The sequence below is a fragment of the Heloderma suspectum genome, chromosome 2, assembly GCF_057233095.1.
Source record: "Heloderma suspectum isolate Gila_16-S chromosome 2, 16-S_ref, whole genome shotgun sequence".
NCBI lineage: Eukaryota > Metazoa > Chordata > Lepidosauria > Squamata > Helodermatidae > Heloderma > Heloderma suspectum.
The window spans coordinates 216,277,530-216,305,379 of NC_139459.1; the positions used below are offsets into that span (position 1 = coordinate 216,277,530).

A 27,850-nucleotide genomic window follows, 5' to 3' on the forward strand; every position below is an offset into this window, starting at 1 on the left:
AGTGCTGCCTGGAGCCTGGGAATCTCCTTGGGCGGAGTGGATGGATGGGCTATGGGGAGTGTCACGAGGAGCGCCTGCACGCCAACGTGCACCGGTCCACGGCCGGACTCTCTAGTCCCAGCGGTTTCGATCCAGGCCCTTGCCCGGTGGCTTCCCTGGTTCTGCTCTTGCGGTTCGCGGTCTGAGCCGAGTTGCTCCGACCCGCCCTCGCGCCGGAGGCGATGGGGGCCGCTGCTGTGCCGGCGCCCCTCCGCGGGCCGGCCTCCCCCTGTGGAAAAAAAGGGAAAGGCGCCGCGCACGCAACCCCGAGCCGAGGGCGCCTGTGGGAGGCGCTAGGACCCGCCCGGCCCCGGCGGCTCCCTCGGCTCCGTCTGCCTCTCTCTGGCGCGCTCTCCGGACGAGCGGGCCGCGCTGCTGCTGCTGCTGCTCGGAAGCGCCAGGCGCGAAATCAGCCCCGGACGGGAGCCGCCGCCGCCGCCGCCACAGGAGCCCGCGGGGCCGGGGCCGGACTCCGCCCCGCCTGGCCGCGCGCGAGCCGAGCCGGCAGCCGAGGGCCGCCGCAGCCGCAGCCGCCGTCGCCGCCGGGCCAGGTCAGCGGGCGAGGCGGCGCGGTCCGCGGCGGGAGATGCCGATCGCGGCTGGGCGGGCTCGAGGAGGGGTCCCGCCTGCGGGCCGAGTGGGCGAGCGAGGGGCGGGGGCGCCGGGGGCTCTCCGCGGGGCTGGCGAGAGGAGCCGCGCTCGTGGCTTGGCCGAGCCGGGTGGAAAGGAGCGGAGCCGGCTCCCGCGCCCGCCCCCCGGCGCGCCGCTGCCCCCGAAGGCGCTGCCAGCGAGGTGGAGCTTCAGTCAGAACCAGTTCAGTGCCAGCCAGAACCCGGAGCGGATTCGCCGCCCCACTGCGAGAGATGCGGGCGGGAGGCTTCCCCCTGCAGCAGGGGCAAGGGTGGGAGGGCCTCACCAAGCGAGGCGCCCCCAAGCGGACCTCCCTCAAGACCGCCGAGGCCCGCGGGCCGCGAGCAGCGGATAGGACGCCGCCGCCGCCGCCTTCGTCATGTCCAGGATCTCTTTGTCCCGGTCTCCCCTCCAGCCAGTGTATGTCACTGTCACCGGGGTGGTGGTGGGGGGGTGGCTCCAAGCGGCTCGTCCTGGTGGCCCCCGAGGGCTCCGCTGGTCCTGATGGCCCCCTACGAGCGCTGCGCTGGGCGGCACGACCACGCCGGGCTGGCTGGAGCATCTCCTTCCCCTCTCCTGATAAACTCATTCATTCTCACCCGCGCATCCGTGACCGAGTTAGACTTTCTGGGGCTGGACCGAACGAACGTGTCTCGTGGCTGTTCCGCATCTTATTCTTGTGTCGTTGTTTGAGGCGATCGATCGATCTGTCTGTCTGCCGACATCTCTCCCCGCCCCCGCCGCTAGACGTCCGCTCGCCTCTCAGTGGGCTGAGATCGTACGTCTGAATGTGCCCAGGCCTCCCCACATCCCTTGAAACACGAAAAAAGGCCTCTTGTAGATGGTGATGCTCGGCGGCCGGGGGGGGGGGGGCGGCGGCGGCGGCGGCGTCCCGCCCGTCGCAGCATAGCCCGATTTCTGGCCTTCAGGGGGCGAAGAGGGTGGCTCTCAAGCCACATCAAGAGCTCATCCCGCTGTCCCCTCCCCTTTAATGTCCCTGGGATTTAAACTCTGGCAAGGGCCCAGAATATTGGAGGGGAATGCGGGGGGGGGGGTAGGCTGGAAGTCAAGCAATTTCTTTTATATGTTATCTACCGAAGAGGCTGTCAAATGGAAAATGGGTATGGGCAAGTTCTTAAGTTCTAGGGACAGATGTTTCAGGGCTCTGCTCAAATTTACTTGGAGGTCACATCCTAAAAACCCTGGCCTGGCCCACCCCCAGATCTGGATGGGCGGGCTGTGATGACTCAATGAAGAGGGAAATACATTTTGCTCCCAGAGGCACTCTGGTCTCTATTACCTCTAGGCTGAACTGTGGCACTAAAAAGGTCCCTGGGTTAAGTCTTGTTTATGGTTACTGTCCTTCTATTTCCCTCTCCTCTACTCATTGGTGCCAGGATCCACTCAAGATCCTTGAAATTCCAAAATCTGGTAAGTGTAATAAAGGGACAAGATTATCTTGCCCCCAATGAAGGTTAGTGTTGTTATTCTCTATACAAATAGTCTCAACTGTGGGAAATAATTTAGTTAAAACTTAAATTATTTGTAGGAATTTGGCGTTCCTGTCTTGGTTTATCTCCGTACTCAGCTTGGGCATGATTTGCCCCTCCAGCCACTGCTCTGATCCCAGTTACTGACCTCATTTAATCCCATGTATTTTGATGGATCTAGGACATTTGCTTGGATTTAAAATACCTTCCTGGGCATAGGCTTTGTAAACAAATTCATAATTAATACTTCTTACTTAGCTGCTTCCTTTGCTTTGGTATATTAAAAATAATAAAACATACCAAAATATTAATTTTAAAAGGCATAGATTTGAATCTGCTTATCTGTGTTATTTGGATATTTATCTTGTCTGGAATTGTGGCTTTGATGCTTGTTTATTAAGTATTGGTGACATTAGATTTATAGCTGTATATTGCAGCTAAATGTGCAGTCTGTAGCTACATCCTCCTGCCTATGTTTACTGAGTTCAGTGGGACTGATTTTCAAATAAGTGGGCATATTAATTATTCTGGTGTTGCAGAGGAGCAATTTCAAGATGCAATGTTGAGCAGAGTGGGGAGGTATGGATTAACATATTTTTAGATGTTATGGAATGTTTACAAACATTGTGTGTCAGTAATGTGTTAAGATTTCTGTTATCTATAACAATCACAATAAATTATAATAGAAATGAAGAAGAATTATAACTAAAATTAGAACAAAAAATGTAAAGTTGTAGATTAATATATTATGAGGCTGCTGCTGCAGTTAACCCGATTTCATTTTGGTGGCATGAAGAAGGGTCTAAGGCCTAGTACTCGCTGGGTTTTGGGTACTAATGTAGTTCCTCAGTTTCTATGTCCCTTGGCATCTTCTGCTGTTTCTGAAGGGTACATTCTCAAGATGCACAGTTGCATAGCTTCTAACACAGTCTAAAGTGCAGTTCTACTCTGAGAACTGACTGTAAAATGACACCCTCACTCAACAGGTCTTCTCCCAGGGTATTCAGTTCTCCCCATGACTTGCTTTCCAATCATGCAAACATTTGTGCACGTGAGTAACTGGAGCTTCATAAGTAGCATGTTCCAGTAAGTTCAGAGTGATCACTGACATATCGGCCCTTACTCAACTGCATGAATATGTGAAGGACCAGAGCAATGAATTATAACTATTAAATGATGCTCTTATTACCGGATTTCAGCCTCAGGGATTTAATTGTTAATCTCCAGAACTAAAGCATGAGGTTTTTATACATGAAATATATAGTTGTGACTCTGGAATAGCAGCAGACTTTGTTTTACTTTCTGGGTGCTTTAAATGCAATGGAAAGCTAGCAAAATAAGGAATGGCTTTCTACCAAATCTGGTGCATCTGTGCACCCACTGCTAGCAGCCATTGACAGGAACCCTTGTAAACCTGCAACAAACGGCTGCTCTCTCGTGCTGTCTGTGTGCGTGTGTGTCCATGGGAGCAGAAAAGCCTGCAAGCAATTACCCATGAAGCGAGAACGGAGAATACAGCCAGGCTTTCAGTTCCACGGTGGATTTGAGGTTGTGGTCCTGATATTTCGACATCATTACAAAGTTTCTGGTATAAAACACACATGCAAGGAATAGCTGTTCAAAGATGGTTTTGAGCTTATGGTTTGGTTTTTAATTGGGTCATTTTTGCGGACATTGTCTTGATTCTCTCCTGCTTTCCTCCGGGGAAACAGACATGACAGTTGGAGAGGGGCTATTGGATGAAGCACTGAACTGCTGAGGAAACATGTGGGGTGGGTTGTGAAGGAGCTTTGCATTTCATACTCACACCCTTTAGTTAAGGGCTGAAGAGTCAGGATGGTAGTAATGGTGGTTGTGGTGGTGGTGATATCCAGAACCTGATTGGCTTCCCAGCCATACAAGCTCTATTCTTTACATTCCAGGTGGCTTGGTAGTCCAGAAATCTGTATGCATGCATGCATGCATTTAATGGAACATATAGGCCACCTCATTCCAAGGGCTCAGGGCAGGTTAAAAAGAATATGTTATCTACTAATTGCATTGATTAAATCCCACTCAAAGTAAATATGAATAAAAAAAAGACCTGAGACTGCTTTCTATGGCTGGGTTTTGGCAAGTCTTCTGTGGAAAGGAATTCCTGAGTGTGGGAAAGGCACACACTAAGAATGCCTCTCCGATTTTATGTGTTAAAGGTCTAGGTCTGGATTTTGGCCTATCAATTTACCTGCCATGGTCTAATTCCTGAGTGTTGAGAAGGACTTGCTCTTTATTCTCTCTCTCTGCCTCCCTACCCCCACCCCATTACCTAGCAGTTCTGGGAGGTTTTGGTTTTCTGCATCATGAGACACACCACCTGGATTTGTCATCCTTGCCCCACAGGAGTCTCCAGCACATGGGGATGTCCAGCACACAGTCATCGTTGCTCTCTGCTTGTGACATGCCCCATTTCCAGTATTCAGATGATCAAAATATATTTTCTTCTATGATAAGGATCAGTTCAGATCTTAGCTCAGCCGGAAAACCACTGGGTCATCTTTGATGAGTCATTGTCTCTCAGTCCCCCATCCATAATATGGAGACATTGATACTGGCGGGTCTTACAGGGCTGCTGTAAAGATTGCTGAGATACTGTTTGTGAATTGCTTTTGAGCACTTAGGGAAAAATGTTGAGGGATAAAGAAGATGAAGAATAGTGAGAATCCTGCCAGTACAGGATTTGTTATTAAAAAATTTTACTTTGCTGTTTAAAATACATTCTCAGGGTGGCTTACAATAAGATATTTAAAACACTATTGACTCATTAATTAAAATACACTAAAACAGCAAATCTATAAAAGTAGCACTAAAATAATCTAATAATCTTCTATAACTGAGCAATAGAAGTTAAAAACCCTAGGAACATAAAAAAGTATTTACCTGGTGCCAAAAAGACATCAGTATGGGTGCCAGGTGAGGCTCTCTGGTGAACGCATTCCAAAGGTATGGAGCCACCACTAAAAAGGCCCTCTCCCCATTAACCACATGCTGTACCTCAGATGGTGGAGGAACCAGATAGCATTTTAGTTCATTCTTACTCCGTATTTTCAAATTGTTTTTGCAATTTCAGAGTGGCGATGCGATCTCTCTATCTCTCCATCTGGCATTCTTGGACCGTGAAAGGGTCCTCACCTGATTCTGTAGTCTCAGACTTCTGGGAGGCTGGTGAGATGGAGCTTCTGCTAAGGGTTCCTCCTCTGACTCAGCAGATGATGGCAAGGCAGAGTGTTATGGATGAGGGGGCCCTGAATATGGACCTGACTGTCTTTATCTTGGAAGAGTAATCTGGTCCTCATCAGAGGCTTCTTTCGTACCCTGAAAAAGCAGGAGGTTGGGAGACATGACAGCCTCGACCACAACAGCGGTCTTTTTTGCCTCAATATTGGGAGGGGAGCAGCCCACTGGCTAATCTTGGGGGTAGGGCTCTTGCCCCCTTTCCCCCCTCTTCTGGATCCCAGATCTAGTTCCTTTGTATGTGCTAGATTTGATTTCATTTGATAATTTTAACCATCTGTTGTTAATTTTCATAATGTTAGAGGCTAAAACTGAAGGAAATGGTTTTAATTAAGGGCCAAACTACATGTGACACTGAGTTGCATGTAATTTTCCCCTAACACATTTCTTTTACAAAATGCAGCTGCAGAGATTACAGTATGCATGAAAGACTGGCTGGGGTGAGGGAGAGGCTTTGTAACCCTTTCTCCTTGAGTGGTTTTTCTGCTTCAAACTGCCTCTCCCACACTTTTTTTTCCCCCTGTGGGTACCTGTATCTTTCCCCCTGCAGGGAATTTTTAGAAGAAAAACTGCCAGAGGGGAAAGGGTTAAGAAGCCCATATAGTGTGGCCATAAATAACCAATTATATTATTCCCTTTTGCCTTCTCCTTAAGATCCCTAATTTGAATGTCTTCTCTTTTTTATTATCCAGTATTTCTATGTTCAATAATATAATACTATGAGTGATCACTTCTGTTTCTTACCAACAAAGTAAATGAAGAAGGGCTAATCAATGCTAATTAAGTGATATCATTTACACTTGTTAAGTTGTTGACATTCCAAGTGAAATACTGAGAGATTTGGAATAAAACCAGTTTTGTTTTTGTTTTTAATTCGAACACTTCCTTCTTGCATTCTCTACTTATACTGTATAAAGAAGTCATGTTTCTTATGTACAGGTCTAGTAGGTTAAAACACATGATTTCTTTTTTTATCAAGCAGGCTAAGACCCTGACATGAGTGTTATGGCTATAATATACAATAGCAAAAATAATCAAATGTGTGCTTTCTTTTATTTTTTAAACATCCGAATCATCTTTGAATCCTGATATTGTGGTACACAGGCAGGAAGAAGAAGGTGAAACTTTTCAGTTAACCAGATACTTTGCATACTCAAGTTACACCATAACTACCTTTTATCTACATATAAACACAGAGGGCCCTTCAATAGGCCTGAGCTGGTTCATGTGATTTATGGGGCAAATAAATAGTGAGACAGGACGTCAAGCACACCCTCAGAAACACCCACAACTGAGTCAACTGTTAAGTGAATGCCTCATCTATCCTTATTGTTCCTTCCTTGGTTTCTCTGGCAACAGCCTGGGGAGCAGAAGCACGCTTTTGGAACCTCCTCTTTTTTCTTTTTGAATAGGTAAAGTTACCATCAATATCTGGGTGCTGGTCTGTATATGTTTGGGAGAGGTCATCTAGTAGAACGGGTAAGGACTTGGGATTATAGGAATTACTTGTCTGGATATATAGAAGTGACCACTGTGCTAATTTCAACAATCTCTTGTTCCCGATTGTGGCCAAACTCAGATAAAGGTACCAGAACATAGTGTACATTTGTGTGTGGGGTGGGGTGGGGTAACAAGAATGCTTTTTAGACTGGGATGTGTCACTTGTAAATGTTATTAATGTATGATAGAAAGGGAAAAATAGTATTTTAAAACTGAGTGCACATTTTAGCAGGTGTAGGTTTTATATTCAAATTACAGGCAAAGAAAATGCAAAAATGTGTTACTTGTGCCAATGTCCCCTAAGACAATAATTCACTTGTTTCCAGGCTTGTGTGTTCTCCCTCTCTCCCCCGCTCCCCAATTCCAGTTGGACAGGTCTTGTTATCACAAATGCTTTATTCTTAAAGTCAGTATTGGTCGCTTAGTTGGTGCGGTCGTAACAAGAAGCAAACGAGCAGGGTTAGGTAGAGATGGCCTTAACACAACCGCGGTTGCCAGATCACCGTTTGAAAAATAAGATGTACAGTAACAGTTTGAGACCCGTTCTTCTGTGTATTCTATGGAACGGGCAGTGGAACTATGGGATGGACGGCGATTGTACCAAACGGGAGTGTTTCCACGCAGAGGTATTCTGAAAATCCAGTTCAGTACGGGCACATCACGGTACTAAACTGGAAGAAGTCTGGGTGGTTGAACGTAAGCTGCGTCCTCTGCGAAGTTAGTCCTTCCCCTAAAGAGATGAACTTCTGCTTATAACTGAAGTGAGTTCAGCCCCCCCCCTCCCTCCCCTCCATGTTGTATATGGATTCTCAGGGATGGAGTAAGGGTGATACATTCCCACTCTGTCTTCCCGTACAGCTGGAGTAATTACCGAGTTCAAGCATGGTTGAAAGACGCCATTTAGATAAGATCAAAGGCGCGGCGCGGCTCTGGTTGCAAAGCTTGTCCCCAAGTCTGATTATTTCTTGACAGTGCAGGATAACCAGAAGTTCCCTAGATTTCCGTCGGATATTCGGATCGCTAGCGGGGCTTGAATTGTTGGGGGAGGGGGGGCTCCTTTCTCCGGCTCCTTTTCTCCCTCCCGCAATACAAGGAAGGGGAGATAGCCGTATAACGCGAACATAAACTCTAGGGCCGGTAAGGGCATCGCTGAGGATCAGACTTGAAAACGCCTCAGGCAACCAGGGCTGCTGCTGTTTTCAGCGCCCGCACCCCGCGCGATCTGAGCAGACCTCGCTCTTGCGTGCGCGCCTGTTCTTCGTGAGCCGGGTGTGTGCGCCGTCGAGGCAGCGACGCTGAACTCGGCTGAAGAGGGGCATGTGCGTGCTGCTATGGCTTGGCTCCTACAGATGGCGAGGGTCACGACTGCTTCCTCTGGAAGCGCACGCGCGGAAGGGGACCGCGGAGCCCCTCGCGCGCGCTCGGTCCCTCATGCCCTCTCTCAGCATTGCGGTATCCTTGGCTCCACCACGAGGTGAGGGCGTGGGTTTCCCGGCAATTACGGTAGGCGCTGCACCCCGCCCCCCCCCCGCCTGCCTCTTCTTTCGGTCACGTCCTTCACGTCCGCATGCGGAAGGGGCGCCCCGAACTGTGCCGGCCTGTGCGCGCCGCCCGCCGGGTGGTTCGGGCCAGCCTGGGCTTGGAGGCGCGGGAGAGGGGGAGGGGGAAAGGCTCCCTCCCCGCCGGGCTGCTGCCCCCTCCGCCTCAGACGCAGCCCCCGGAGCGGCGCCCCACAGAACATAAAGGAAGGAGAGATCAGTGTGGTATAGGAGACTGAATGCTGAACTTGGTCAGGGAGATGTAGGTTTAACATCTCTACTCAGCCATAACGCCCTTTGGGTGACCTTGGGGCAGTCACTATCTCAGCGCATAGCATTGTTCTGCAGATATAAATGGGGAGAAAGAACACTGTGGTACCCAAAGTTGCCTTGGGAAGTGTGCAATAATATAAATGTAAACCGCTGAGCAGGGGACAGACAACATCTTGGCCTGCAATCTGTGCACACCAGCTTGGAGTAAATTCCAGGGAACTGAGTGGGGCTTATTTCCAATTAAGTATGCCTGTAAGTGGTTCAGAGTGAAAAAACACCAGGCTTGATAAAGGAGTAGTAAGGCTGGGGAGTCATTAGGACTCAATTAAATCTTGAGGTCCCTAAATACATTTCTAGTTTTTACTTTTTACAGTTGATTTGTACTGTGTTCTAGTAGCATTTTGACCAATTAAATGTATTGAATTAGTGAGGAAAGCGTGGCAGTCCCCTCTTTCTTTCATTGGTTGTTTTTGTGTTAGTATGATGGTGTATCTCCAGAAACCTCCTTTTCCACCTGGTCTGGGGAAATCCCCAGGGGCTTCTCCTAGTTTTACAACCCTGCAGCTTTTGCTGCTTAAGGTGATGGCAGAGATGGCTCCTTTCATGACACACACTATGAAACCTCAAATCCGGTATCCCCTTTAAAGGAAGTACTTCCTTTTATCTGTCCTGAATCTCCCACCAATCAGCTTCATAGGACCCCGGGTTCTAGTATTTTGAGAGAGGGAGAAAAATGTCTCCCTATCCACATTCTCCACACCATGCATAACCTCTATCCTGTTTCCCCATACCCTCCTTTTTTCCAGGCTAAACAATCCCAGCTGTTGTAACCTTCACTCATAGGGGAGATGCTCCAGCCCCTTGATCATTTTAGTCATTTTATTCTCAATCCTTTTTCTAATTCTGCCTAACATGGAGTTTGCCTTTTTACAGCAGCTGCACACTGGGTTGACATCTTCATTGAGCTGTCCACCACAACCCCAAGATCTCTTTCCTGGTCAGTCACTGGTAGCTCAGATCCCACCAGGCTATACTTGAAGTTGGGATTTTTTGCCCCAATGTGCATCGCTTTACACTTGCTTACATTGACCCACATTTGCCATTTAGATGCCCATTCTCCCAGTTTGGAGAGAGCCTTTTGGAGCTCTTCCCAATCCCTTTTTGTTTTAACCACCCTAAATAATTTGGTGTCATCATAAATTGGTGTCATCATAAAATAAAATTGGTGTCAAATAATCTGCAAACGTGGCCACTTCATTGGTCACTCCTAATTCCAGATCATTTTTGAACAGGTTGAAAAGCATTGGTCCTAATACAGATCCCTGTGGGACCCCACTATTTGGGAGAATTTATCATTTATTCCTACTCTCTGCTTTCTATTCTTGAACCAGTGACTGATCTATAAGAGGACCTGTCCTCTTATTCTATGACTGCTAAGTTTGCTCAGGAGTCTTTGGTGAGGAACTTTGTCAAAAGGCTTTTGGAAGTCCAAGTAAACAATCTCTACCGAACCATCCCTGTTTACATGTGTATTGACACTCTCAAAGAACTCTAAAAGGTTAGTGAGCCAGGATTTACCTTTGCGGAAGCTGTGTTGATTCTTTTTCAGCAGGGCTTGTCCTTCTATATGCGTACTAATTTTATCTTTAATAATGCCTTCAACCAATTTACCCGGAACAGATGTTGAGCTAACCAGCCTGTAATTTCCCAGATCCCTTTTTGAAAATAGGTGTTACATTGGCCATCTTCCAGTCCTCTGGGATAGAGGCTGTCTTAGGGACATGTTGCATATTTTGCTTAGAAGAACAGCAATTTCATATTTGTGTTCTTTGAGAACTCCAGGATGAATACCATCTGGGTCCAGTGATTTATTTTCTTTCAATTTATCAGTAAGGTTGAGAACTTCATCTTTTGTCATCACTGTTTGCCTCACTTCCTCAGACTCCCTTCCTGAAAACATCAGTTCAGCCAGAGGTATCTGTCCTATATCTTCTGCAGTGAAAACAGATTAAAAGAATTCATTCAGCTTCTCTGCAATCTCCTTGTCCTCCTTCAGTACTCCTTTAACTCCATTGTCATCCAATGGTCCAACTGCCTCCCTAGCTGGTTTTCTGCTTCTGATACATTGAAATAATTCTTTATTGTTGGCCTTGATGCTGTTAGCGATATGCTCTTCAAACTGTTTTTTTGCATCTCTTATTGTCTGCTTGCATCGCCTTTGTGCAAGCTTGTGCTCCCCTTTGTTTTCCCCACTTGGGCAAGACTTCCATTTTCTGAAGAAAGCTCTCTTAATAGCTCCCTTAACACTGCTCGTTAAACACGTCAGCGACCTCTTGGACTTGGCGCTACCTTTCCTAACCTGTGGTATATATTTTGGCTGGGCTTCTATTATTGTGGTTTTGAGTAATCTCCAAGCATTCTGAAGGGATTTAATCCTCTTGACTCCCCCTTTAGGTCCATTTCACCAATTCCCTCATTTTAGAGATGTTTCCTCTTTTAAAGTCAAATGTGACTGTGTTGGACTTCCTGGGCAATTTTCTACTTAAATATATATTAAATCTGATAGTGCTGTGATCTCTGTTTCCAATTGGTTCAACAACATTTATATCTCCTACTAGGTCCTGGGCGACACCATTTAGGATTAAATCCAAGGTCGCCTCCCCCCTGGTCGGTTCCATGACCAGCTGTTCTAGGGCACAGTCATTTAAGACATCGAGAAATTTAACCCTTTTGTCATGGCTGGAACATGCATTTATCCAGTCAATGTGGGGGTAATTGAAGTCACCCATTATTACAACACTTCCTCGTTTGGAGGCCTCCCTGATCTCGTTTTCCATCTCAAGGTCATTCTGAGCATTCTGATCTGGGGAATGATAGCATGTTCCTAGTACTAAATGAGTTTTGGAGCCTGGTATTGTCACTCACAGAGGTTCTGTGGAAAAGCCTACCCCTTTCAGGTGTTCTAGTCTGCTCGACACTATGCCCTCTTTGACATACAGGGCAACCCCTCCCCCAGTATGCCCTTCCCTGTCCTTCCTATAGAGTTTATATCCAGAGATGATCGTATCCCACTGGTTCTCTCTGCTCCACCAGGTTTCTGTAATGCCCACTATATCCAGGTTTTCCTTTAAAATCAAGCACTCCAACTCTCCCATTTTGGCATGGAGGCTTCTGGCATTTGCATAGAAACACCTGTACATGGTATCCTTCCCCAGATGCCTCTGGTGTGTGCATCTTTTGCTATGGGATGTTGACCCCTTTGATTGGCTATTATGTTCTACCATGTGCTCCTGGCCTATTTCCTCCCCTTCTGCATTTGGGAAATCAAAAACATTTTCATCTTCATCCCTTTGGGATGATTTAACCCAAACCGGATGCTTCCCAGCTCCTGTCAGCTTTCCCCCAGGGTGTAGTTTAAAAGCTGCTCTGCCACCCTTTTTATGTGTAGTGTCAGCAGTTGGTTCCATTTTGGATGAAGTGGAACCTGTCCCTCTTATACAGGCCCGGCTTGTCCCAAAACGTTCCACAGAGCCTAGCAAATCTGAACCCCTCCTTCTGGCACCACTCTCATCCATGCATTGAGACTCCTCAGCTTCGCCTGTCTAGCTGGCCCTGCGCATGGAACAGGTAGCATTTCCAAGAAAGCCACCTTGGTGCTCCAGCTTCCTACTTAGCAACCTAAATTTGGCTTCCAGGACCAGTGCCATTGTGGTTGAAGACAGGGTTGCAGCTGCCTTTCTCTGGAGATGATCACCTTGCAGTATTGCTAGAAATCAGACCCAGTTGGATTCCACAAGATTCTGAGAAGCCTGGCTAGAGGATCTTAGAGGCAGTGGGTCTCTCTTGGAAGCCTTCATGGGGACAAAGCAGCCTTCCCCAATCTCGTGCTCTCCAGCTATTTGGCACAACTCCCAGCATTCCTGACCATTGGCCATGCTGCCCAAGGCTGATGGGAGTTGAAGTCTAAAACGTATGGAAGACACCAAGTTGGGGAAGGCTGGGATAAAGGATGACAAAAAGTCTGGGTGAAGGAAGCCCATGAAGTCATTTAGCTTGGTACTGTGTTTCTCTGTCATGGCAGACAGAAGGCCATATTTTAGAAAAGGCCAGTGGGGGGAAAGCCTTGTCACCACTGATGTGGTGATGAATGTCAAGTGTTCTGCCTCTGCTATGTACACAGTGAACAGTCCAGCCGCTGAGTTTCTGCCTGAGTTACTGTGAGGCAGAATGGCTGCGGGATAGGAATAAACAGCTGGCTGAGTAGGTGTATGCATGGATGGCTACAAGTTTCCATGGGGACAGAATGGTCTGTCTCCTCCAATACAATACCTGCTTTTTAGAAGAAGGGGGTCTCTTGTAGGAAGAGTACTGGGTGCTTTTATCTTTAGTAAAGCCATCCAGAGGTTATATATCTTATGGATACAGATACAGACACAGATTTAGATCTCACCCCCAAAAGCAAAGGTAGCTGGGTTGACCCTAAGAACATTTCCAAAATCCATGTTACTGTAATAACTTTATTAGGCCAACCAAAAGATCATGCAAAATTTGTACAAGCTTTCAAGATCCCCAGATCTCTTCATTAAGATGGGGGTGGGGGGAAGAAGGGGAGAAAAAAATAGGTGACTAGATAGTGAAATCACATTGTTTGCAAGTTCAGTCTAGTCTGAAGGTGTATTGTGGGGGGAGGAGGAGTCTGCAGGTATTCAAGATAGGCTTGGCAAGTCATGTGATGGTTACAGGAAGCTCCATAAGAAAATAGCTGGATTTTATATTCCCCCAAATGAAGGATCAAACATTCCCCTCACCTTCTTCCCAGCATAACCAGGGGCAGCAGGTCCTGTAACCATGGGACTGGTCTGAACTTGGCAGACAATGTGGGTTTACAATCTAGCCACTTTCTCCCCCTGCCCCCACTTCCAGTCTGCCTTTATAACATCTTGCCTGGGGATCTCAAAAGCTTGCACAATTTTGTTGGTGATCTTTTGGTTGGCCTAGTAAAGGTATTACAGCAACATGAATTTTGGAGATACAGATCTGGTATCCCTGGGAAATACATCCAAGTCAGATAACAAGATTACCTCCACTCTTGCATACACAAAATAAACCCAATAAAAATATTGTATAGAGCTGGCTTTTGGAGCCAGACCCCATAAGCAATGCAACAATTCATTGCTGAACAATTTCATTGTCAGGAAAACTGTACATGTGAGAAGCCAGTGGTTCCTTTCTAGGGAAATTATGCTCTCTTCTGGTTTGAAACAGCTTCTCTTAACAACAGAGTTCAGACGATATTCACTTATTAGTACTTGCATTGTTCAGTTTCTTGTAGCAGCAAATGATGATTTAAAACAAGCTTTTTTCTCTAGAAAAAATACCATGCTGCTGTTAAGCATTAAACTTTGATTAACAGTCCATCTGCCTACTATGACATTTTGCAGATGGATGTTTGACTGACAAAAGCATACATTCTCTTGGGTAGAGGGACAAACCTCAGATAACCTTTACTGTAAGAAATTCAGAGGAAAGGTGTAGGAATGAATACAGGAAATGACACACATCAGCACTGCAGGGAAAAGGTAAATTAAGTAACAACCCACAGGGTGTGTGGAAAGATAAGTTGTAGTATCTTTGTTGCCACCATAAGTGTAGGCAGCAAGCCTTTTCATGCAGTAACGTCACTCCTGGTACTTACAGAAATGTGGACACTTTAAGTATCCCTCCATTTTTGTAGAGAAAGGTGACTCTCTGGCTGGAATCCAAAGAGCTGATTTAGCAATGGTTAGGCAGGCCCAGTGTTTTTTGTTTTGCTTTGTTTTACTTTCCCCCTTTGAACATCAGATGTCCATGCCACTTTAAATGTTTTTGAAAATTCCCCCATTTTCAAAAGTGGTTTGCAATGTGGGGTGCTGGTATTGGGGGCTGCCCTTCAAGAGACATAAACCCGAAGCCTGCTTGGTCGTGTGGAACTAGTTGCACTGTTTTTTGCCCTTTATATACCAATAGGTGCTTCTGTGCTTGCTTCATGTCCTATCTCTATGTTGTTCAGGCAGCCTGTGTATTTAGTGTAACTGAATCTACTCTAGCAGGCATCAAGAGATGATGAAGGAAAAGCATTTGGACATTTTCTTTCTGTAAGAGCAGCTTCGTGCAACAGATCTGCTTGGGTAGGCTCTGCCAGGTTTATTTCTGGAGTTTGAATGTGAAATAGTTTCTTCTGAGCTGTGCAGTGCTGGGCCTAAATGTCACAGAAAGGACTCAGAGTGATCGTGTCTTCAGCCCTCAGCCGTCTAGACAGCAGGTTGGCTCGAAGTCTGGGTCTCACAGGATATCTGAGTCTTACGGAATACTTATTAAAGAACCCAAGCCCTAAGCAAATCATATTTTGTAATAATCACAGTGTTTGTTATTGTCTCATGAGAAATAGGTACCACTTGGTGGTGACATCTTTCTACAGCACATAAACACATTCACTGCCTGTTTCTTGACTGACAGGACATGGGTACGTAAGAGATTTCCTTATGCCAGCCAGTTCATACTGTTGTTCATTCTCTGGGAGGGAGGTCTCTGTTGGAGTGCCACAGGGCTCTGTCCTAGGCCCTTTGCTGTTCAACATTTTTTATAAATGACCTGGATGAGGGTGTAGAGCAGGAGTCTGTAACACAGCACCTGCAGGGCCCTCCAGCAGTGCCCATGAAGCTCTCCACTCCCTGCCCTCTTCAAAAAATAAAATAAAAATAAAAACCTTGTAAAATTTCTTCTTTCTCTCCCTTCTAGCCTTGCTCCTTCTCCCCCACTACCCATTTGCCTTGCTGCTTCTTCCTCCCTCTGAGCTTCTATTCTTGCTGTTTCTTCCCCCCTCTTTAGCTCACTTTTGACCAGCCAGCCCCCCACAGAGGCCATTATGTGACTAGCTACATCCTCTGTGGGAGCCATTTTGTGGTGATGCACACAGCAGTTTTTTCCCAAGCGTGCCCACAGTCCAAAAAGGTTGGGGATCCCAGGTGTAGAGAGATTGCTGATCACATTTGGAGGTGATACAAAGCTAGGAGGGACAGCCAAACCAGTCTTCCCCAACCGGGTGCCCTTCAGATGTTTTGGACAACTCCCAGCATTCCTTACCATTGGCCATGCTGGCTGGGGATGATGGGAGTTGGGGCAGCACCAGGTTGGGGAAGTCTGGCCAATAATATAGAAGACAGACTTGTGATTGAAAAGGATCATGACAGGCTGGAATCCCCAGGTGAAATTAACAAGATGAAATTCAAAAGAGATAAATGTAAAGCCCGTATAGGTACAAAAATAATAATAATCAAAGGCACAAGTATAGGATCGGGGAAATCTGGCTTGGCAGTAGTACATGTGAAAAGGACCTAGCTGTCTTAGTGGGTCACAAGCCAGCAGTGCAATACAGCTGCTAAAAAACCGAATACAATCTTGGGCTGCATAAACAGAAGCACAGTGTCCAGGTACGGGAAGTAATAGTTGCACTCTATTCTGCATTAGTCGGGCCACATCTGGAGTATTGTGTTCAGATCTGGCTGTTACATTTTAAGAAGGGCATTGGCAATCGGGGGCGTATCTAGAGAAGAGCAACCAGGATAGTGAGGGTCTTGGAAACCAAGTCCTATGAGGAACAATGGAAAGACCTGGGTATGTTTAGCCTGGAGAAGATTAAGGGGAGACACGATAATGGTTTCAGTATCTGAAAGGCAGTCATACAAATGGAGCAGAGTTGTTCTCTGCTGTTCCAGAGGGCAGGATTAAAACCAATGGGTAAAAGTTGCAGGGAAGCAGATTTCAGCTAAACATTAAGAGAAACTTCCTAACCATGAGAGCTGTTCAGCAGTGGGATAGACAGTCTTGGAAGGTGGTGGGTTCTCTTTCACTGGGGGTGTTTAAGCAGAGGCCAGATGGACATCTGTCAAGGATGATGCAGCTGCATTGCAGAGCTTGCAAGGAGCAGTGGGTTGGACTAGGTGATCTTCAAGGTCCTTCCTAGCTCAATGGGCAGTATCCAATTGGACACTAGCACTAACGTAAATTAGCAGCCTGCGTAATGGACCTCTAGTGCAATGCCCATAGCATTAGCTGGCATGATGGGTTTTCTGGGGAACCCCTTTGTGCCAGCTAGTGGTGTTGTGCTGGAAGCCCCTTAGGCTAGCACAGTGTAGTTTACATTAGTAATAGTGTCCAATTGGATACTGCCCTATGATTCTGTGACCTAGCCCAGTGTTGACTGCTCTGACTGAGAGCAGCTCTCCAGGGTCTCAGGCAGCGAAGGGTCTTTCCCCATCACCTGATCCTCTAAATCGGAGATGCTAGGGGTTGAAACTGGGACCACGTGCATGCTAAGCACATAAGCCAACAGCCCTTCCCACTCTGGGGGCTTCCAGTGATTTTGACATTAGCCAGACAGAAAATCTGAACCGATATATATATTTATATATATAAATTTTCCATGTTTCATGATCTAGGAAATACCAGCAAAACCACAAAACATCTGTAACGCTTATAGTCACACACATTTTGCATGTTTGCAACTGCATCTGTCTCTAGATCAGAGAATGACTCTGCCATACAGAACACACCCCAAAAGAATGGGATGCAGCCAATTGTAAATCACTGTCCTTTGGAAGACACCTCCATAAAACAGCCATGCCCTGCATCACTCTGCGTCTTTTTCTTTTCCCATCCAAATATCCTGTTTCTGTCTTATGCAAATCCTGCTCAAAAGGGATCTACCACTTTCTGTTCTACTTTCTAAGTATCACACTACATAGATGTTGATAGGTTTTAAAAGCAATCTCTGGTAGTAGAACAAACCTACTTCCACAACAAGAGAACACTTCAGATAAGAAAAAGCTAGCTTTACCTCCCATGATATTCGGAGACTACTGTATCCACAGAATTCTTCACAGTGTAATGAAGACTGAATTGATTAATTTTCTTAGTAACCATGGACTATATAACCATTTTTTTTTTAAATTATGTCCTAGGAAACTCATAAAGTCTCATCATGGGAGCTGTGGTGATTGATGATGGTCCATCTGGAGTGAAAGCCCCAGATGGCGGCTGGGGTTGGGCTGTTCTCTTTGGGTGTTTCATCATCACTGGATTCTCCTATGCCTTCCCAAAGGCCATGAGCGTATTCTTTAAGGAGCTTATCCGGGAGTTTAGTGTTGGATATAGTGACACAGCATGGATTTCCTCCATTCTATTGGCTATGCTATATGGAACAGGTAAGTTGTTTCTAAATGTTAATATAGTAGGAGTAAAGAAATCAAATAAGCTTTTTTCTATTATTTATTTGTGTATTTATCTATTAAGATTGATACCCCATCCTTCACATTTGAATTATCAGAATGGCTTACAATAAGATGCATTTTTAAAAAAACCTGTAAAGTAACAAGTACACAGTATAAGCTAAAATTAGAAAATCTATAAAAGCAGCATTAAAATATACAAGGCAGAATAAAACAGATCATCAAAAGTTAAAAACATGGGGAAATAAAATGGTCTTCATCAAGCACAAGAGAGATAAGTGCCAGGCGATTCTCTCTGGGTTCCAAAGCTGGGGTGCCACCACTGAAAAGACAGGCAATCCCAGCATAAATCTCAATGGCCCTACATTATAAAGAACATGCGTATTAACTACATTCATGGAATTGTCACATGTAGTTTGGCTCCGAGTACCTGTATGTGTGGACACCTGTGGCCACATAGGAAGTCTGTTAGCATCAGACAATGCAGTCATGTTTTTTCTCCCAGTTCTCTTGCCTCAGAGACTTGCATCATTTGCTGGATTAGGAACCATGGGTGAAAACCTGATTTGCATACAAATGCATGTTACAAAGCACATCCAAGTGTGGATGATGAGTATGCACTGCATTGCTTTCAGTGGAATGTACATTTAAATGTGCATCCCCATCCATATTCTGACACAACTAGTCAGGTGTAAATAGCATTTAAAAGTTCAACTAGGGTTGGATCAGGGTGAGGGAGTGAATGGCCCTGTGGTATGGCTGACCGAGTAACAAAGGGTAATTTAGAGACCAATCCTATGGTCCCTGGGAGAGTGCCCCATAGTGGCCATAGGATATTTCAGATTCCCCCTCCCAAGGCTGCAGACATTCTTACAATGACAGGAGGGTGAATCCGACATCAGATCCTTCCCATCTTCCCTTCCCAGCTGCCACAGAAAGAACCGCAGCAGCTGCTTTCTGAGGTCGTAACAGCAACCTCGGACGACCTCATAGAGGTCATGGAGGGGTGTTCTGGTGGGCAGGGAAGGGAGAGGGGAGTCCAGGATCCACAGGATCCTGTGGTTTTTCTGGCACTTGCCCCTGCTCGCTACCAGTAAGCCCTTCTAGCTGATCAGGTCAGAATTTGTGCACAGAAAGTAATGGGAAGCCAGTGTAAATACTGGAGTATTGGTGGAATGTGCTCCTGGCAACCCATTCACTAGGGGATGAACTACTGCAGTTTGTATCAGCTGAAGTTTCTAGGTAGTCATTAGACTGTGTTACAGTCATCTAGATTTGAGGTTACCAAGTCATATATGCTGCTTGCCTGGTCTTCCAGGTGAAGCTGTGGATCCAAAGACATCGAAAAGTTGCAAGCCTGAGAAAGTAGGGAAGGCTGAAAAACACCTGTTATTTATTAATTTATTCAATATCCCACCTTTCTGCCCCCCCCCCCCCCCCAGGCACTCAAGGCCTACCTCACCAAGTCACAAGACCCACCAAGCAGTTTTACCTCATTCTTTTCTGGATTCAGTCAGCTCAGTTGCAGCCAGTCCCATACTACGGTCAGGTACTGGGTAAACACCGACACTGCAGGGCAGGATATTTATTTATTTATTACATTTCTAATCCAGCCCAATAACTAATGTTCTCTGAGTAGATTACAAACAGTTAAAAATGCTATAGAACAGTTAAAATATAAAATACAAAACAAATATTTAAAAGAAAAAAGTACAATACAATAAGAGTCATATCAGCATACTAGACAACCACAAACTCCAAATATTCACAAAACTGAATCTGTATGTGCAATATGATAAGAAATACAACATTTAACTGATACATACCAATTAATGTTCTGGGCAGTTACAGGAACAGACACCTAAATTATCGTCTCTTTTGCTCAGGTCCCCTGTGCAGTATGTCTGTCAATCGTTTCGGCTGCCGTCCTGTTATGCTTGTTGGTGGCCTCTTTGCTTCAGCAGGAATGATCACTGCTTCCTTCTCCACTAATATAATTCAGGTCTATCTTTCTGCTGGTGTCATTACCGGTAAGTACTAGCAAAAGCATTTGATAGAACCAGCCAGTGTACTGGCTGGTACAGTTAGCAATGCTACATGTTGCAATGGCATACAAGAGACTGTGGACCAACCTACACTGGGGGGGCGGGGGGGGGAACATAGGGTAGAACCCTTCCCTTTAATGTGCTAGTTTTGTATGTGAAGGGAGCTTTCTATGTAGGGGAGCACTGATCTCCTAATGGCATTTTGAAGTGGTATTGGGACGTTCGCACATCATGCGAAGCCACTTTGAGAAGAAGCCACAGTGGATGGCTGACTTGTCCATTACTCCCAACAGACGATCACCCACTTGGCAGCTTGCTGTGGCTTGTTTCTCCTCAGTCCCTCTCACCCCTCCAGCCTGCTGCCGGCACGTATCCCAGGGGGCTTTGTGGCAAGAATCCTCTTTTACTCATTCCCTATATCAGCACCCTTTCGGCAACTGGTCTGCTGCGGCTGCCGGCTGACAAGGGGAACTCCTCCTCTCTCCTGCATCGGATCGCAAAAAGAAAATATTTTTCTGAGCCCTATGAACACAAGAATGTGTTTGCCTTCAGTGATTGATGGATGGATGGTTCAGAGTCATGCACAAGACCACGTGCCTGCTATTGTGCCTGGCATAGCCAGATTCCCTCTTTGCAAACATCCTTGTCAATTTTATCCTTCACTTTTGGGCTTCCAAAGTGAAGCCCCCCCCCCCCATCAGATCGCAAAAAGAAAATAATTTTCTGAGCCCTTATGAATGCAGGAATGTGGTTGCAAGCTTTGGGTTTTTTCCCGTTTGGGGTCTTGTCTAAATCTCATGGCAGAGCAGTAAAACTGAGGGGAATTTCGCACACAATTCTTAGTAGTAGTCATTTGTTCCTGCACACTTGTGCAGGAATGAAAGTAACAAATACAAAAACCCTTGCAAACTTGTTTGGGATACTTTTTGACCTTGGTGCTTGATTCCTACAAAATAAATAAATAAATCCATCCTGAGGCTGAGAAGGGATGAGGGAGAACGGCGGTGGCACCAGGAAGATTGCAAGGAGTGGCAGAGGTTTTCACTGTTCTTGCCGGCTGGCTCTCTAGCCATTCCCAACAACCCACAAAAAAATTGCCCTGCCAGGTTTGGATGTCACACTAAGCCACCCTGAGAACACGCCACCCTGAACAACGCTACTGCAAGCCATGGGCTCTCAGAGTGGCTTGTTTGCTGCTCTGGGTTTGGACATCATGCTAAGCCACTCTGCGACCACCCATGGTAACAACGCACCGTGGCTTAGCTAACTGGGTTTGCACATCACTTCTTTCAGGAGGGGCTGAAAGATGTGCTTGCGTAAACCAACTCCCGTGTTCACAACCCTCTTCCCGTCTCTCACTTTCAAAAGCAATCCTTCTCTCACATCCATTCTCCTTGCTGATTGGCTTCAGGCCTCATCTTACTTCCTCTTCCCAGTAGTCAAGCATCAGTTACCATTCTTGGTTCCTCTGCAGGGTCACTGAAGTCTCCTGTTTCTCCTCACTCACAATTGCCCACACCTAGCTGTCAGCATGAGTCCACTGTTGGTCTTGGCTCCCATAATTGCTTCTGTGATTGCTAAGTAGCTTTGCTATTTAGTTTTATTTGGAAATAGCTTAAATAAAGAACCAGGAACCTAAAAAGTGAAATCAAATTAGGTCTCTGAGATATGTACGTACGTATGTATGTATGTGAATGCTATTGTACAGTTGTTTTTCTGGAAAGTAGAATGTGTCTTCCACTTAAAACAGGCACAGAACAAACTTGTGCTGTCACCTTTGTTTTGGTTGAAAGAGCTAGAGCTGGTAAGGGCAAGTTATAATTTCCCCTGGGACACAGATGCAATGGACCTTACTTTACTTGATCTAGGGTGCTCCATATCTCCTCCTGTGTAAGTTTGGACAAGAGGATGCAGCCCACAATGACATGCTGCTGTGAAATGGCCATGGCCACACCAAAGGCCATACCTGCTATTTTTCTCTATCAGGGCTGAGAATTGCTCACCTGCAGTTCCTGCACTATCGAACGCATACTATTCAACAGTGTTCAACCTCTGTTATATATGCTGAACCTAGTTTGTGTTTAAACTGCCCCATTTGTTTTTGTTTTTTTCAGGATTGGGTCTGGCACTCAACTTTCAGCCATCACTCATCATGCTAAATCGCTACTTTAATACACGTCGGCCTTTGGCCAATGGGTTGGCTGCAGCTGGGAGCCCTGTGTTTCTTTGTGCGCTTTCGCCCTTGGGGCAGGTACTGCAACATGAATATGGGTGGCGAGGGGGATTTCTCATCTTGGGGGGCCTGCTTTTGAATTGCTGTGTTTGTGGAGCTCTGATGAGACCTTTGGAACCTCCTAAAAAACCTGAAGTTTCCAAAGAGACCTCTGAGAAACAAATCAAGAAAAAGCTATTGGATTTCAGTGTCTTCAGGGATCGTGGCTTCCTAACCTATACAATTGCTGCATCTATCATGGTGCTGGGCTTATTTGTGCCACCAGTCTTTGTGGTGAGCTATGCTAAGGATCTGAAGTATGAGGACACCAAATCGGCTTTTCTTCTGACCATTCTTGGATTCGTCGATATCTTTGCTCGGCCTCTCTGTGGAATAATAGCTGGCTTGCAGTGGGTTAGGCCCCGTTGCGTCTACCTCTTTAGTTTTGCAATGTTCTTTAATGGTTTTACTGATCTCATGGGGTCCATGGCCCACGACTATGCTGGTCTGGCGGTCTTCTGCATTTTCTTTGGCATTTCCTATGGAATGGTTGGTGCTCTTCAGTTTGAAGTCCTCATGGCTATTGTTGGTACACAGAAGTTTTCCAGTGCCATTGGCTTAGTTCTTCTGGCTGAGGCGTTGGCTGTTCTAATTGGACCACCTTCAGCAGGTAAATGTTCTATTCAGTTAATTAACTAATTGTTTATTACAGAGGGCATTTTGTGGAACGTGATGAGAATTACCATGGGAGGCAATGTCTGATATTTTGAGGAAATGATTGGCAACCATTGTTCTGAAGCCTCCCACACATGCTCTCTCCCTGTTGCTACATTCCCTCCATCCCACTTCACCTAGTTTGGCTGTGGTCGCTTGGGAAATGGTGGACGCTGATTTATTATCTCATATGCCTAGGCACAAACAGAGATAACTGAAGAAGTCCAAAAGCAGGAACATTTACCTTAAGCATGCAATACCAAGTGAAGCAGATGGCCACTTAAGTTTATGGCCCAAGGAGCACAAGAAGAAATAGGAGGAACGTAGTATGGAGAAAATGGCTAGACAGGTTTTTCTTCCTGTCTCAGAAATGAAACCAACTGGCAGGAGATTCAAGACAGACAAAAGGAGGCACTTCTTTAGACAGGGCATCATTTAACTGATTAAATTTGCTGTCACAAGATGTTGGGGATGGCCATGTGGTGATGGCCACTAGCTTGGATGGCTTTAAAAGGGGATTGGACACATTCATGGAGGGGGGAAAATCTACCAGTAACTACTAGTTGTCATGACTATATGCTACTTCCAGGATTAGAGGCAGTATGCCTCCAAAGACCAGTTGCTGGGGAACAACAGGGCTGTTGCCTTCATGTCCTTGTAGTCTTCCTAGAGGCATCTGGTTGGCCACTGTAGGAAATAGGATGCTGGACTGGACGGACCTTTAGTCTGATCCAGTAGGGCTTATTTTATGTTAACTGCCTGAATGAGACAAAAGCAAAGCATCGACCCCTACCTTCAAGTCTACAAAGCCAAAAACAGGTGCAAAAGCAGACCGAGGAGCAGGGGCAAAAGGGTGTAGACAGGCTGTGTGTGGTCACATACTACCTATATCAGTGCGCATAATGCTCTGGAAGTTAAAAGTGGAGAGAGGTTGAAATCACAGAGAGACCTGAATTTCTCCAGCATTGCCATACATTTGGTTTTGGAACTCCAATTTGTGTCTCTTTCAGGGATGTTCTGCTTTGTATTAAAATACATCCTAAGGGAAATAGTTTCAAGTGTTTTCAAATATTTTAATTAACAAATTGTTCCTATTTATTTTAATGCTTTCCCCCTTTCCTTCTCTTTGCTGAAATTAGGAGGCTAACATAATCACATATTAAAATAGAGGACATCAGTTAAAAGTCTAAAGATCCAAAAGATACACCCACAAAATCCAGACCCACAGTCATCATTATTTTTTTATCACCCCCCCACCCCCCAATCCATTTTTATAAGGAAAAGCCTTTCACTAAGGGTATATAATGTAGGTCTCTGGCAGGCTTTTTGGGGAAAATATTCACCTGGAAGTTTGCTTCTAAATTTGTTGAAAATGTCTCTTCATACTAATAGCATCTTTTAAAAACATATTCATGTCAACCCTTAGAACATGGATAGGACTATATTGCTGAAGATGTAAATTTTCTCTTCCAGGCAAACTCTTGGATGCAACACACAAATACATGCTTGTTTTTATTATGGCTGGCGTTGAAGTCGTTACTTCATCTCTAGTGATGGCTGTAGGGAATGCCTGCTGCATGAACAAACCAGCGCATGCACACACAAAAGAAGATCTATCAGAAAGAGAGGAGTTAAACAAACTACCTGGAGGCTCCAAGGTGGACTCTATTGAAGTGGAACACTTTCTGAAAGATGAAAAAAATGGGGAAGTTGTAACTAACCCAGAAACATGTGTGTGAGTGTGACGAGGATGAATGCCAGATATTTATGGAGAGATTCAGATGATTTCAACACTATTTATTTTAGAAATAGGACTAGCTTAGGGCTGGGCCATCTTGTATGGGAACTGGAGGGCAACCAGCTCATGAAATCACTCTCTGGAAGCTGGCTTGTTAGAAAACCTTTCTCCCTGCTTAAAATGGGATTGATCTTCAAGTTAAGCTGCTTGGGCATAACTGTAAGCTAAACAATTGGCCTTCTAAACACATGTAGAGGTCCCACTGTGCATCGTCAGAAAACGCTGAATTGGATGAAAATATTTTAACTAGAGAGGAAGTGTATGTATATTTTCCTGTAATACAGATGAAATATCCATCTGTTTGTGTTTGCGCGTGTGTGCGTGCGGCGCACCTCAGTGTATCTTCCATGTCTGTGTCTGCTTTAGGAGGAATGGCTTAGAAAGGAGAAATCTCAGGGACTTGGTCATCTCCAGTAGGTTTTCAAACCTATTGTTTTCCAAATCTTTTAGATCATTTGGCTCAGCCCTAATCTAATTTTGATAACACGTACAATTTGCAATGACTTTTTGTTTGTCAATGTATTTTTATGAGTTGTTTTTTGGTTTTGTTTTAATTGTCCTTTTTACTGGAAATATTACACATGTACCAAGAAAGGCACTGCAGTGCTTCCTGGGAAACTTCATAGTGGTTGTTCCCACATGGTGAAAAAACAAAATGAAAGTTGTGTTTCGTTCTAAGAGGCCAACAGCGCAAACAAGCCTCAGCTTTAAATACAGCCCCTTCAGAACATGTCTTGCATCAAAGAATTACCAATCTTTCACACAGGAAACTGTCCCTACCCCCCAGCCCCAGGATGGATATTCATTTCAAGAATGAGCCTCTAATATTTGTGGGCTCCAGATTAAACTGGAGGAGGGTAAGCACATATGGCTTGTGTAGTCAGGATTAAAAATGATTAAAAGGTGCTAACTAATAAATTTTGATAAAATAGTGTATCGGTCCCATTATTCAAACATTGTGAGACATTCATAGAGTCATCAGTAGTTATGAAATGGAATGGGGATTAAAGAAAGAAGTGTAGGGTGAAGGAGGCAGGTTTGCCTTCTGCCTCCTGCATTCTTCAGAATGAAACCTCTGGGGGTACAGCTATTCTCTCTCTTTCTGGGACTGTTGAAGTGATGTTTGGGCCACCAGATGGCAAAAGGCAACATTTGGGAACAGAAGTTGAGCTGACCCTGCAATGTTGCATTTGGCAGCTGGGGTGACACGGGTTTATTCAGAAGCATGGTACTGGAGAAAATAGACTGCACTCACTGCTTCCGACCAGACTGTTCAACGGTGGAAACAGTCTTGGGGTTCGCAGTATCACCGAATGGATGTTAATTGCCATTTTCTCCCAATGGGATGGTAAATGGATGGACTTTTCCTGCTCCTTCAAAGAGAATTTTAAAAGTGGGCTGGTGATTCTAAGGGTTTGCATACACAACTAGAAGTGTTTGAGGTTCTTTCAAAAGGTAGATGTCTCAGAGTTGCCAGTCCTGAATGAGAATGCCTTATCTACATAAAAGACATTTAGAGAGTTTGCTTTGGTTATGACCTCGAGTCAAGGCACTGGGCCCTATTTATTTTCAGAGGACTCAATACCAAATATAAGTTCCCTACTATGGTTTAGATGCACGGGCTCAGAACACAGGTAAGGATGACATGACAGAAGCACCCTGATGTTCTGGCCCTCCACATGCTGTTGGATTCCCAACTCCTATCAGCCTCAGCCAGCAGGGCCACTGCGAAGGGATGACAGGAGGTGGCGTCCACCAACATTTGGATGGCCACAGCTTGCCCATCCTTGCCCTGCACCATGTGAATGGAAGAATTGGCTTTGGGTGGAAGGGAGAATGATAAGGATGCACATCTGTCCTTGCTGAAGCTGGTCAGAAGAGGAAAATAAGGCCCTCCTGCCCTACAATTTGAGCCCAGCAATCCAAAGAAGGTCTCAGCACAGAAGCCACTTGGCAGGCCAGGGTGTGCATGTGCATCCAGCCCCACTGACTTAGGATGTAGGTTGCAACTTGTTTACACTTACGTCGGAATAAAAATGCATCTATAGCTACTGAGTTTACCAGTGAGTGTTGTAAACAATTTCTGACCACATTCTGTTCATTTCCAAACTTGGAGGCAACTCCTCTACAATAATCCCTCGTGATAATCATATCCCATCTGATCTTGCTTGGATCAGAAACCTCAAGTTCTTGTTCCCTATGCAGTTGTCAAAGATAATAGCTCTTTCCTAAAAATGCAGTTAGATACTGTTAAGACACAAAGCAGACAATAATAAAACAGTTCTAAGCAATTTCTGTCATAATATTTAACCAAAGAGGGAGTGTACTTATTATTTGATAATATTACGTTTGGCAGAAACTTCTGTTCTTCTACATTTAGTAGCAGATCAAAGCCAGGTAAAAACTACATCACAGAGTTTAGGTCAAGCTTGGCTTGGAACACATAGCTTTTTAGATATAGATACTAAGATACAGTAACATAGCTAAGCTATGTTAATCTACATTATAAGAAAAATAATTGCTCTGAGTAGCAAAATGTCAATTTGATGGTACTCAAGTGCAGCGAGTAGGTCAGGACTAAGCCTCACCTCAGGAAAGTGAGTTGTGTGCCAGTGGCTTTGGAGAAATAGTCAACAATTCCAAAGGAGAGGTCAAGCTATAGGACCATTAGCTGGCTCTTCAACAAAGACAGAAACTCATTAGTATGTTCCTTAATAAAGTGTTCAATAATCACTGATCTAGTGAGACCTGAATGTTTGGTATCCACACCCAAGTTAATTGAATTAAAGGATATTTAAAAGAAAGGATTAGATTTTTCAGTAATTTTTTTTCTAAAATTGTATTTTCCCAGAAATGGGTTCATTGGCTACTTACTGGAAAATCCAGTGCACTTGTAGTAGCGTAGAACAGGCTTCTTGTCCTCTTCCTGATCTTCTGTATAATTCTGGCAATGCCTGTTGTTTATCTTGGTCTTAAGTCTGCTACACAATATGTGGTCCATTACACTAACTCCTGTGGGTAACCATAGAACTTATCAAGGCTATACATCTGCTTCTGAATTAAACCAAGGACCAA

The 27,850-nt window shown here is 45.3% G+C and overlaps 1 protein-coding gene across 9 annotated transcripts; it reads left to right on the top strand.

Moving 5' to 3' along the window:
* Positions 1-322: 322 nt before the first annotated feature.
* On the top strand, positions 323-27,842 carry SLC16A3 (solute carrier family 16 member 3). 9 transcript variants are annotated; one of them, XM_084837900.1, is made up of 5 exons: positions 323-590; positions 17,740-17,982; positions 19,893-20,036; positions 22,166-22,933; positions 24,451-27,842. In XM_084837900.1, exons 2-5 carry the CDS (start codon positions 17,760-17,762, stop codon positions 24,714-24,716), a joined length of 1,401 nt encoding a protein of 466 aa, XP_084694026.1. In that variant the 5' UTR covers positions 323-590; positions 17,740-17,759; the 3' UTR covers positions 24,717-27,842. The 9 variants fall into 9 exon arrangements, with proteins under 9 accessions (XP_084694026.1, XP_084694032.1, XP_084694030.1 ...); XM_084837906.1 differs by lacking the exon at positions 323-590 and adding an exon at positions 842-1,089; XM_084837904.1 differs by lacking the exon at positions 323-590 and adding an exon at positions 1,947-2,100.
* Positions 27,843-27,850: the final 8 nt, after the last annotated feature.

Coding starts and splice junctions, on each gene's coding strand:
- SLC16A3 (XM_084837900.1), top strand. CDS start 17,760: ATGGGAGCTGTGGTGATTGATGATGGTCCATCTGGAGTGAAAGCCCCA. Junction 20,037..22,165: donor TTCTGCTGGTGTCATTACCG/GTAAGTACTAGC, acceptor TGTTTTTTTCAG/GATTGGGTCTGGCACTCAAC. Junction 22,934..24,450: donor AATTGGACCACCTTCAGCAG/GTAAATGTTCTA, acceptor TTTCTCTTCCAG/GCAAACTCTTGGATGCAACA.